This window comes from Podarcis tiliguerta (genome assembly GCF_965153285.1).
Source record: "Podarcis tiliguerta genome assembly, chromosome: 8".
Lineage (NCBI taxonomy): Eukaryota > Metazoa > Chordata > Lepidosauria > Squamata > Lacertidae > Podarcis > Podarcis tiliguerta.
This window is the reverse complement of record NC_139541.1, coordinates 22,600,748-22,613,253: the sequence shown is the minus strand read 5'-3', so window position 1 is coordinate 22,613,253 and position 12,506 is coordinate 22,600,748. Positions and strand designations below refer to the sequence as shown.

General features: G+C 46.0%; 1 protein-coding gene across 3 annotated transcripts in view; it reads right to left on the bottom strand.

The window, feature by feature from the left end:
- The window catches only part of LOC310682878 (tumor necrosis factor receptor superfamily member 1B-like), a 37,683-nt gene that overhangs the window by 11,431 nt on the left and 13,746 nt on the right, over positions 1 to 12,506 (bottom strand). For all 3 annotated transcript variants that reach the window (XM_083452157.1, XM_083452159.1, XM_083452158.1), the window contains exons 2-4: positions 6,449 to 6,554; positions 2,076 to 2,204; positions 821 to 970 (exon numbers count right to left, since the gene is read on the bottom strand). In XM_083452157.1, coding sequence (XP_083308283.1) covers positions 821 to 970; positions 2,076 to 2,204; positions 6,449 to 6,554 — 385 coding nt within the window. The remainder of the gene's footprint in view (positions 1 to 820; positions 971 to 2,075; positions 2,205 to 6,448; positions 6,555 to 12,506) is intronic.

Genomic DNA, 12,506 nt, shown 5'->3' with positions numbered 1-12,506 from the left:
AACGATATAAAAAAACCATAAACCGTACAACCAACCCCCCCCACCAAAAAACCCATAAAATCATAAAAAATTAAAAGTAAAAAGAATTTTTTAAAACAAACATCAGTAGACTGTTGCGCTGGGGAATGTACTCTTAATTGCCTGGATAGGCCTGGCAAAATAAAAGTTTTCAGCAGGCATTTGGCCCAGAAGGCACTTGCTGAATCTCTAGTGGCAGGGTATTCCACAGGACCGTGAAAACAACACTTAAAGGCATTTTCTCAATGCCGTCAAATGAGTCTCACCAACTCTGGGAACAACCAGAGGCGCTGGCCATCGGCCATGCTGGTTGGGGCTGGTGGCAGATGTAGTCCCTAAAGGCCATCAATTTCCTATCTCGAGTCACACCGAAGCCAGAGGTTCACATACATGCCTCTCCATTCTCCATCCAGGTTAGAGTGTTGGACTGCAACCTGGAAGACCAGGGTTCAAATCCACGCCCAGCCATGAAGCTTGCTGGGTGGACGTGGCCCCAGTGTCTTAGCCTAACCTATCTCACAGGGCTGTTGTGATGATAAATTGGAGGACCACATGCACCAATAACACTAATAGGGACAGATTCCAGCCAGGCAAAAGCCCTCGAGGAGGGTGCAGAGCAGGGTTGGTGAGGGACGTGGCCCAAGGAGGGGCTTGAAGGCCATTTTGAGAGGTCTAGGGGGCTGCACTCTGCCTGTTGGCCTGAGGTCCCCCCACCTGCTGCTTTGAGACACCAGAAGACCCTTGTTTTTGTGTCTCTACCATCACCATTTGACCCCTAGGGAGAGAGAAAGAAAAGATTTACCTTGTTTTGCGACTCCAAAGCCTTTTTGGCATTGCTGGTATAACTTGCACCATAAGCAGGCGCCTGAATGGGCCAGCTGGCAGAAGTGATGAGGAGGACACTGGCACGATCTGTCTTGCATCCGAGTGCACTCCCTTGTTTGAACCAATCCTAATTTCAGGGGGGAAATATAAGACATTAGGGGGCTGTAGAATGGCAGAAGCCCAAGTCCTTGCTGTAAGAAGCTAATACAGTGGCACCTCGGGTTACATTCGCTTCAGGTTACAGACTCCACTAACCCAGAAATAGTACCTCGGGTTAAGAACTTTGCTTCAGGATGAGAACAGAAATTGTGCAGCAGCGGCAGCAGGAGGCCCCATTAGCTAAAGTGGTGCTTCAGGTTAAGAACAGTTTCAGGTTAAGAACAGACCTCCGGAACGAATTAAGTACTTAACCTGAGGTACCACTGTACTCAAATGCTTGGAGATTGGGGAGGAGGTGGTGGGCGAGAGGGACCGTCCTCTTGTAGGGATTACAGGATTTGACTTAATTTGGTGGGAGTCAGGTAGTGGCATTTTATGGGCTCTGTGGAGGCCCTCGATTCTTTCCCTAGCTCAGTGATGGAGCTTCTGTTTTGCATGCAGAAGGTCACAGGTTCGATTCCTGGTATCTCCAAATAGGGCTGAGAGAGAGACCCCTGTCTGAAATCCTAGCAAGCCACTTTCAGTTAGTAGAGGCAATGTCAAGATAGATGGACCACTGGGCTGACTTGGTATAAGGCAATTTGCTATACTAAATATATCCCTGCTGAAATATGAGAGGCCTCGGTGTACAGTGGTACCTCAGATTATAGACGCTTCAGGTTACAGACTCTGCTAACCCAGAAATAATACCTCGGGTTAATAACTTTGCTTCAGGATGAGAACAGAAATCATGCTCTGGCGGTGCGGTGGCAGTGGGAGGCCCCATTAGCTTAAGTGGTGCTCCAGGTTAAGAACACTTTCAGGTTAAGAACGGACCTCCAGAACGAATTAAGTTCTTAACCTGAGGTACCACTGTATGTCTGATCTAAAACTTTTGCAAGCACAAACAGTATTGAAAGCAGGTTTGCATCTAACTGCCCCAATACCATCATGGGTGCAAATCACTGCAAATGCATGACAAAAATGGTGTCTGGAAGGGGGCCCATAAGCATAAGGGACTTGTGTTGCATTATCACCTTCCACCTTCAGGGCCCTCACATTCAGGCTAGCAAGCTCCAGTGAGCTCAACATACCTGTTTTGCATGATGGCGAACAGCTGAAACAGCGTTCAGCCTCGCTCCAGACTTCTGTATACGTCCCCTCATCACACGCTCCGCACTTCGTGTCAGCGTTCTCAGTGCACTTTTCAAGCACACGGGAACCTGCAATGCAAACAAGGGAAATATATTTGTCAGAGGATGAGGCTAGCAACGGAAATGGTTTTAATTCCACTGTAAGAGGAATTAAAAAGGGAGCCTCCAAATATCACTTGGCATAGTCCTTTGTCAAGATTCTCCTACAACATTCCAGTAAAGCCCTCCTGTACCTTTGATTAGTAGATTCTTTCTTGAGGCTTCAGGTGCTGCAATCAGTTCTGTTTGCTCAAAGGCATTTCTTAATTCTTATAGGAATAGTCAGTTCCTATTACATGGGGGGGGGGTTGGTAATTAATTTCCAATTCACAACCCAAACAACAATTCATTTTTGAATTTTGAATTTTTATGCTTGCAGTTTTGTAATGTCACAGTTGCACTGTTTAGAACAACAGTTCTGGAAACTAATAAATTGACCTCAATGCCCCACTCCCCAGCAGAAAACAGGCGTGGTTTTATTGAGATGCAATTGAGGACCAGTTCAGCAATGCCATGCGATGAACATCAAACCAGGAGGAAGCTTCTAACAAAAGGTACACCATCACCTCTAAAAGCCCCATAGGTGCTTTGCCAGGCTGCACTGGGCTAGCAATGCAATTGCATTCAAAGTCTGAAAAATCACCATGGACCAAGTCTTTAAATGATGGAGGGCAACACAGAAGGTATGGAGATGCAGCAATGTGCTCTGCAACAGGGCATCATCTTTGCATGCAGGAGATCCCAAATTCAATCTGTGGCACTTCCAGTTATAAGGACCTCTGCCTGGTCATTCTGTTTGGTTATGTCAAAGGTCTGGTCCTAGCAGATTAGCGGGAAATGGCTAGATATTTATTAGCTGTTGCTGATATAACAATCTGCTATAGCTGAAAATAGATGAAGACTCTTGACTTTAGTGGGCAGTGTAGCCAACTAGGTTCTACTCAGAGTACAGCCACAGAAATTAATGCAGCTAAGTTAGCCATGCCCAGTAATTTCAATGCACCTACTCTGAGGAGGATTAACATTGAATGCAACCCTGAGTAAATAAAATTCCAAAAATACAACAGACTCGACAAGAATGCATTCTAAACAATATAGCCCAGATATAGTAAAGGTAAAGGGACCCCTGACCATTAGGTCCAGTCATGACCGACTCTGGGGTTGCGGTACCCATCTCGCTTTATTGGCTGAGGGAGCTGGCGTATAGCTTCCGGGTCATGTGGCCAGCATGTCTAAGCCGCTTCTGGCGAACCAGAGCAGCGCACGGAAAAGCTGTTCACCTTCCCGCCGGAGCGGTACCTATTTATCTACTTGCACTTTGATGTGCTTTTGAACTGCTAGGTTGGCAGGAGCTGGGACCGAGCAACGGGAGCTCACCCCGTCGCAGGGATTCGAACCACCGACCTTCTGATCAGCAAGTTCTAGGCTCTGTGGTTTAACCCACAGCGCCACCCGCGTCCCTTTATATCCCAGATATAGATGTGCAATATAACTGGAAATATACTCTTTGTAATCTTATAATTTTCTCCTCGTTACTACTATTGGCTTATTTTGCTGCTATTATATTTTGATGGTGGTTGTACCTTTATGCATTAAAACGGTAAATAATTTGAAAAGGGACCTCTGCCTAGAATCCCAAGGAGCTGTTGACAGTCAGCATGGAGACCCTAAAAGGACTGGATCTGTTCTGAGCATTTGCTATGTCACGCTTTTTCCACCACTGCTGCCCCTTCTATTTCTGTTTCATTTTAATGGGGGTTAAGGATAAGAGGGCTAGAGCCACTTTTAATGTTTATGCAGCATTGTTTTAACACAGCGAAAGCCACTTTGCAAGCTTTTCTTAAAATAAAATAAAAATTACTAAGAAGGCTGAATAAATTCAGTTTTAAATGAATGTACCCCCCCCCCCCAGGGTACAGTCAAGTCAGTTGATTCAGGATTCACTTGAAAACATTACATCAGTGGATTGGAATTAGAAGCCGTGCTTCCCAGAATCCAGAAAGACTGCAACATACTGTGAAAAACACCGCTGTTTTTGACCTCTGTGTCAGGGCTGGCTCTACCACTAGGGAGAGTGAGACATTGGCTTTGGGCAGCTGATACTAGGGGCTGTGGCACCCTTATTTCTAAGACAGCCTGCCCTGTAGCCCCTAAAATAATCTGTTGCATTCTAGAGAAGGGCACTGTCACCAGCACTGAAACAAATATTAGCTGCTATTTGGTTGAATTCTCTATATGGAATCGATGAGGAGGGTGGGTCTTTCATGGGCTGCAAGGTTTTCTTGGGCTACCTGTGCTATGTAGCAAACTGACTGAAAACTACACTTTCCTGATGGGAATTGTAGTCCAGAACTTACGGAGATCCTCTGGGATGAATGAGGCTGGCACAGACAGTACTTCCTGTAACATGGACCAATACTGCAGCTCAGAATAGGGCAAGCTTCTTACATTCTGTAGATCAGTGTGCATTTAATAGACTCTTTAGCGATCAGCGGAGCATATTTTTTCAATATGCAATGGCTCACAGACTTTGCCATACACGCATTTATAAAAATCACACTTCCTTTTGTTTTTTTGTTTTTCTGGGTTAAGGGAACGTTCATATGGCAGAAGCTCACTGTAAACAGGAGGCTTTGCCCTTTAACTTCTCTTTTGAGTTCTCCTTTGAGAGCTTTCTGGAAGACACACTTCTGGTCACTGATTCCCCTGCAACACAGGAAACCCAGCTAATTTGCTGGACATTCACCACTTTGCAAAGCTCGCTCTCTTCCCCTGCGCGCTGGTTTCCTGCTTGTTCAGCCAAATTTTGGCAACTGGGGGGGGGGGAGGGCAAAGACTTGCTTCTGTCGTAGAGTGCACATGGCCCAGAGTTTTGAAAAACTGGGTGGCAGGGGAGAGAACAGCTGGATGGAAGTTAGGGACCCCTGGTGGAAGTTAGGGACTGGGCAGAGGAGGAGGAATGGTGGAGACCGCCTCCCCAGCCGGACCCTTCCAGAGAAGAAGAAGACAGTTCAGAATTACAACAGGGGTTTGCGGGAGGTCACAGCTTGGAGGAAGATGAGGGGGAAAGTTGGGAAATAATGGGAGAGGAGGAGGAGAAGGAGGCAGAGCAGGAGCAGCTGGCTGACATGTTATCACTAGAAAGCATTCCAGACCCACCATCTCCCAGAACCCGGCGAACCTTAAAAGTAGGAGAGCAAAGAACTCAGAGACTGAGGGCCCTAAGTGGCCACCGTAAAGGGGGTGGGTGGGTGCTGTTGATGAATAAGGAAGTGGAAGAAAAGGCACAAAAGAACAGTGGCAAGGGAAATTGATGGACTATGCAGAACTGGCGAAACTAACATACAAACTGTGAGACAAGGACAACTGTGGCTTTAAAGAAGAATGGGAACTTTTTACAAATTACTTTAAAAAACAACAAAATGAATGGGACTCCTTGGCAAGTTTTGAATAAACATACGCAAATTTATTATTGTTAACATGATAGATAGATTATTTAAGGTTTTTTACAATTTTATACTATGCAGAGAATAATACGTGTTGAAAAACCAGAGAGAGGAACTGAGGGAAGTCTGGGGGATAGGGGGTGGAAGGAGGGTTTTTTTCAGGGAGGGGGGAGGGGGGAAATGGCGGGGGAATGAAGATGATATGTTTTTGATTTGTTATGTTGAAATTCTTAATAAAAACTATTTTTTTTAATAAAAAAAAGGAAGTGGAAGAAAAGGGGGGTGGAGATTTACTCGGGACAACACCACTATTTGAAGAGGCTGCATTCTCAAGCCTCTCTTTGTAAATATTGAATAGAAAGAAGGTGGTAATGACTTTTCCTTGTCTTATAAGTTCCTGGCGACCTTCCATGGGGGTTGGTTCTCCTGCTGCCTGACACCTGGAGTTTCTTCATATTGTACAGGGAGGGCCAGTGGTGGCTGGTGCCCACTGGGACAGACTGCAGGGAGATCAACAACTGCTGGAGCCAGAAGAAATGATGGGAAGAGACAACTAACTGCACCTTTGCCTGCCTCCCGCTCCTCTTCCTCCTTCCTGCAAGGGCAACACTGAGACTATGGAGGAGGAAGCTGACAGACAGGGCCACTTCCTGGACTGGCTGTAAGAAAGAAGAGCAGTTGGGCTCAGAGGAGATTGAGGCTGAGCTTCATGGGGCTCCATTTGCCCTGGTGGACAAACTCCACCAACACACCCATTTCCTATTCAGATGCCCATGAGCTGGATGAATGCATCAGCTTAATGTTTAGGACTGACTGCAAACACATTACCTGGAGGGCACAAGCTGCACCATTTACGGATGGCTTCGTCATATCGCGCCGTGCTTGGATTGTGGTACTGGTTCTGATTCTGGGGGGTGTACGGTAGTGAGGACACCTGCAGAGATCAAGAGAGAAAATAGGTCTTGAGTGGAGAGAAAGCTTGAGTTTGGCCATCACTACCCTGAGATCTGTGGGACGTGGGTGGCGCTGTGGGTTAAACTTGCCGATCAGAAGGTCGGCAGTTCGAATCCCCACGACAGGGTGAGCTCCCGTTGCCCGGTCCCTGCTCCTGCCCACCTAGCAGTTCGAAAGCACGTCAGAGTGCAAGTAGATAAATAGGTACCGCTCTGGCGGGAAGGTAAACGATGTTTCCATGCACTGCTCTGGTTCACCAGAAGCGGCTTAGTCATGCTGGCCACATGACCCGGAAGCTGTACGCCGGCTCCCTTGGCCAATAAAGCGAGATGAGCGCCGCAACCCCAGAGTTGGTCAGGACTGGACCTAATGGTCAGGGGTCCCTTTACCTTTACCCTGAGCTCCTCAGGAAAGGGTGAGACACTGATTAGGGGCAAAGGAACAAGAGATAGCAAATCCAGTCCTAGTTCACTCTTGAGCAGAACCAATGTGTGATCCAAGCAGACCAAGGTTTAACTAGTATTTCAGCCACAGTGGTGTCATGGTGAATCTCGAAGCGCAGGAGTTCATCATGACAGCGTCCAGAGCCCAGGCAACTGGTTCCAACAACCTCGAAGCCAGTGTTTCTCAAACCTGGGGGTCTAGCTGTTTTGGGACTACAACTCCCATCACCCCCAGTTAGCAGGACCAGTGGTCAGCGATGATGGGAATTGTAGTCCGAACACAACCCAAGTTTGGGAAACCCTGCTCTAAGCTGAAATCCAGGGGCTTTGATTTGGAGAAAAGTTGGTGTTCTCTCCAGATGGCATTATACACAGGATTTCAGGGCCAACCATGTGGATGTGCTGGCAGATTAACGAGGGAGCTGATCTGTGCCGCCACTGACCAGGCGACCACAGCAGCATGGGAATGAAGTGGCCTTGGGCTCTGGGGCAAACTCATCACTGGCGCCAAAGCTTCCTAATGTAGGAGTCAACATAGAAGGGGTCAGTACAACGCCTTGAAATCAATAACTCCGCTGAAGGGCATCCAAGTGTGCAGCTGTGTGGGGAATGAGCAACTCCACAGGCTGCTGTTTCTTATGGGCACAACAAATAGGTACTCTGGAGTATCTTGTGCGTATGAGTTTCCTGCTGTTAGAAACGATGGTTCGGAAATAGTTGACGGCACAATATGCAGAGCAGAGGGTATGAGAAGAAGAGATTCATTACATGCAGGGTGGATAAAAATCAATGGTTTCTTAAAAAATAAAATTAAATCAGATGTTTAAAATTTAAATTGGATTTTTAAAATAAAATGCTTTTGGAGGGGGGGGGGGAATCTTTCTAGTTTTCTATTTAAGTTACATTATAGTCCAAAGGCTATTCATCAGGAAATAAGGATTTGCTTTAAGTGTTTCACGTGTACTAAAACTCAGTCGAAAATAATTGTTTGTTAACATCAGTTAACAAACATGGATACATACGCTATTAAGTTATTGTTTGAGTTAAATAAATTGTTTAAATTGCTATTAAGGAAATGATTGTTTTTCTCCTTCCAATAAAGTACAGCAGAAAAGTTGTCCAAATATAAACAGTTAGTTTATTATCCTTACAATAATTTCATAATTATCTGTCTCTGTATTTCCAATAGTATAACCAAATCAGTAATTTTGGATATAACTGTAAAAACTATTCTGAAAATTTATTATTCCAAAAATGAAACCTTTATCTGGTTGCAAATATTAAGTTTATACCAGCAAAAATGAGTCTTTCTGTAAAAAAGAAATTTTTTTTAAATCAAGACTTACTGACTAGTGATTTAAATTGATTGGATTTAAATAAAATCCACCCTGATTGCATGCCAAAGTGGCTTCTAACTGGTTGTCCCACCCACACCCACCCTGCCACCGCCAAAAACCTAGAAACCCAGCAGCTCAATGGTAGAACTTCAGGTTCCAAGTTCAATCCCTGGTATCTCCATGTAGGACTCCCTGTCTGAGACCTTAGAGAGCTAATCAGGAGGCATTTCACAGAAAGGCGATGAACACACGCCTGCTTCTCTCTTGATTCCGCCTTGCCTTGGAAGAAGGGCTGCAGCTCAGTAGCAGAGCACTGCTTTGCATGGAGAAATCCCAGGTTCAATCCCTGGCGTCTCCAGGTGGCGCTGTGGTCTAAACCACTGAGCCTCTTGGGCTTGCCGATCAGAAGGTTGGTGGTTCGAATCCCCGCGATGGGGTGAGCTCCTGTTGCTCTGTCCCAGCTCCTGCCAACCTAGCAGTTCGAAAGCACACCAGTGCTAGTAGATAAATAGGTACCACTGTGGCGGGAAGGTAGATGGCATTTTCGTGCACTCTGGTTTCCATCATGGTGTCCCATTGCACCAGAAGCAGTTTAGTCATGCTGGCCACATGACCCGGAAAGCTGTCTGTGGACAAATGCTGGCTCCCTTAGCCTGAAAGCGAGATGAGCGCCGCAACACCACAGTTGCCTTTGACTGGGCTTAATCATCCAGAGGTCCTTTACCTTTACCGTTACCTATCTCCAGGTAGAATTGGGAGAGAGAGGCCCCTGCCTGAAATTCTAGGGTAGACACTGCCAGTCAGTGTAGACAATACTGAGGTAAATGAGCCGCTGTTCTGACTTGGTACAAGCCAGCTTCCTGTATACCTATCTGGGCCAATTACCACACTAATAAAATGTGCAAACATAATCTGCAGGGAGATAATAAGAGAAATCAGAAGTAGGAACAAAAGGTGGAACAGGCCAAAATCAAGAGCAGCCTTCCTCCATGCTTTACTGTAAACCCCACAGTGACTTGACTAAGTTTGTTCTTTGGGAGCCAAGATAAACATCTGCACTGAAAGGGAAGTGTCATTTTAGTACACAGGGAAAATGTTTCAATTACTTCTCTGACAGGCATTTAACAGCATTCAGAACTAAGAACTCTCTCTAAGTGGGCTATGGGCCAATAAAAAAAAATAAGCTAGCAACAATCCAGTTACTTCTTTTCCTTTTCCTTTTTAATGTGTTTAAGTTGGCGCTTTGAGGAACAAGGAGCAAGACACCAATACAGTTCTGGGTGTTAGACCCCTGAAAAAACCCCAGGAAGGAATGATTGCATGTCTGGTTTGGGCTGTTGCTGACTTTGGTTTAAGCTTGAAACCAGAAATAGTTTGGAGCAGAGGGGCTTGCTCTCGGTTCAAAGAACTTATAAAGAATTGCCGGCTGAGCTGAGACAGTGCTGGCCACATGAAACATCACAATGCATATCAGAGTCTGCCTTGTGCATTTCATGACATTTAGGAAAGTTTTAACACCGGAGAGAATTTGAAAAAAGAGGACAAACTTGAATTCCATTTGAGAAGAAGACTGGCAGCTGCAATAGATCAACCTAAGGACCTAAGAGCCTGCAGGATCAGGCCAATAGCCCATCTAGTCCAGTCCTGTTCTCAAAGTCGTGGCCAGATGCCTGTGGGTAACTCGCAAGCAGCACCCAAGCAGAAGAGCACCTGTCACTCCTGTGGTTTCCAGGAATTGGTGTTCAAAAGCATTTCTGCCTCCAGCTGAGGAGGCAAAGCATAGCCATTATGGCCAGTGGCCATCAATAGGCCTTCTTCTCCATGAATGTGTCTGGTCTTCCTTTAAGGCCACTCACGTTGGTGTCCATCACTGCCTCCTGTTCTGGACTTTCACTATGCTCTGTGTGAAGTAAAGGTAAAGGGACCCCTGACCATTAGGTCCAGTCGTGATCGACTCTGGGGTTGCGACGCTCATCTCGCTTTATTGGCCGAGGGAGCCGGCATACAGCTTCTGGGTCATGTGGCCAGCATGACTAAGCCGCTTCTGGTGAACCAGAGCAGCATACAGAAACGCTGTTTACCTTCTTGCCGGAGCGGTACCTATTTATCTACGTGCACTTTGACGTGCTTTCGAACTGCTAGGTTGGCAGGACCAGGGACCGAACAATGGGAGCTCACCCCATCTCAGGGATTCAAACCGCCGACCTTCTGATCGGCAAGTCCTAGGCTCTGTGGTTTAACCCACAGCACCACCCGCGTCTTTACTGTATACTTTACTGTATACTGTCTTAAACCTTCCACCATTCAGTTTCATGGCATAAGTCTGAGAAACCTAAGCAGATGAAGCAATAGGCTAAGAGCCCATGGAGCAATTTAGTATGATGGTCCTACCACTTGGCTGCTTTCTAGGGGCAAAGGTGGTCTAAACCACTGAGCCTCTTGGGCTTGCCAATCAGAAGGTCAGCGGTTTGAATCCCTGTGCGCGATGGAGTGAGCTCCTGTTGCTCTGTCCCAGTTCCTGCCAACCTAGCAGTTCTAAAGCACACCAGTGCAAGTAGGTAAGTAGGTACCACTGCGGTGGGAAGGTGTCCCGTTGCACCAGAAGCGGTTTAGTCATGCTGCCTACATGACCCGGAAAACTGTCTATGGATAAACGCTGGCTCCCTAGGCCTTAAAGCAAGATGAGCGTTGCAACCCCATAGTCACCTTTGACTGGACTTAACCATCCAAAGGTCCTTTACCTTTTTTACCTAGGGGCAGTGTCGCCTACTGGTGTTCAAGGTGGTTGGCATGTGAACATCTAAGGGGGTAATTTCACTGCAGGGAAGTGGAAGAAGTGTCATGGTTTGATCCTGGAGAAGAGAAGGCTGAGAAACCATCTTCAGATAGTTGAACAGCTGCCACATGGAGCAAGCTTGCTTTCTGCTGCTCCAGCAGGTAGGACCCAAACCAATGGATTCAGATTATAAGAAAAGAGACTTGGAACTGAACATTAGGAAGAACCTCTTGATGGTAAGAGCTGTTCAACAGTGGCATGGAATACCTCGGAAAGTGGTGGACTCTCCTTCCTTGGAGGTTTTTAAGCAGAGATTGGATGACCATCTGTCAGTGATCCTTGAGGTGTGATTCCTGCATTGCAGGGGGTTGAGTTTAATGACCCTTGAGTTACCTCTACATTGCTGCAATTCTAAATGCATAGTGCATAGAGGGCCTTAACTGGATACAACCTTTAAAAATGATTCCACATAAAAAATAATAACAGTTCCAACAGAGATGCAAAGTGGGATGGAGATACCCACTTTCAAAGCCCTGTTGAAATTGATGGCAATGATATTAATTGATGATGATGACGACGATAATGAAAATTCACATTTCCTAACTGCATGGCTCAGCAACTCCAACAAGCGTCACTCAGGAAAATGCAGCAAGCAATAGAAAAACCGCAAGGCTTGCAACTGTGAACAGACATTATTTAAGACATCGAAAACAGGGCAGCTTGGCGTGGGGGTGGGGCACGTCGCAAGGGAAGAGGTTTACAGCTGCCTGAACTATTTTTAGGCCAATCTGTTTGTGGTTTGCACAGAACACACAAGATCAAGGTCCACTGCAAAATTAAAAGTCAAATTAAAAGTCAACCTCATTCAGCAGTGTAGCTCCTAATCTAGAAATCTTCCATTCAAGAACAAAGATAAAGATAAAGCAGACCGCATTAAATAAATGCATTTGAGTGATGTGGCTGAGGTTTTCCAGAATGTACTTATCTTCTGCATGGTAGATAAACAGGGCCGAAAGGAAGATCACTGACACCACAAAGAATCATGTCACAAGAATTAGCAGAAAGTTGGGTTTGGCCCATCATTGAGCTACTGGCCCATTTGTGGTGGACCATCTCACAAGTGGTGGTTAGATTTCTTGCCAAGGATACTAGTCTAATTTGAATAGCTCTGTTCCACATTCCTTATGTTCTTACTAAGCCAAGCTGCAAACTCAGGATTACTCAATGCCTATTGATTTTCCCTTCGCTATTAGGAGAGCCCTAACCATGCTTTCTAGCCTTGAGCTGCTTGGCAAGAACAAGCCATGGTTTACCAGTTTTGATGAAACATTAAACTACAGCTGCCCCGTGCAGAAAGGGAGGATTCACTGCATGCA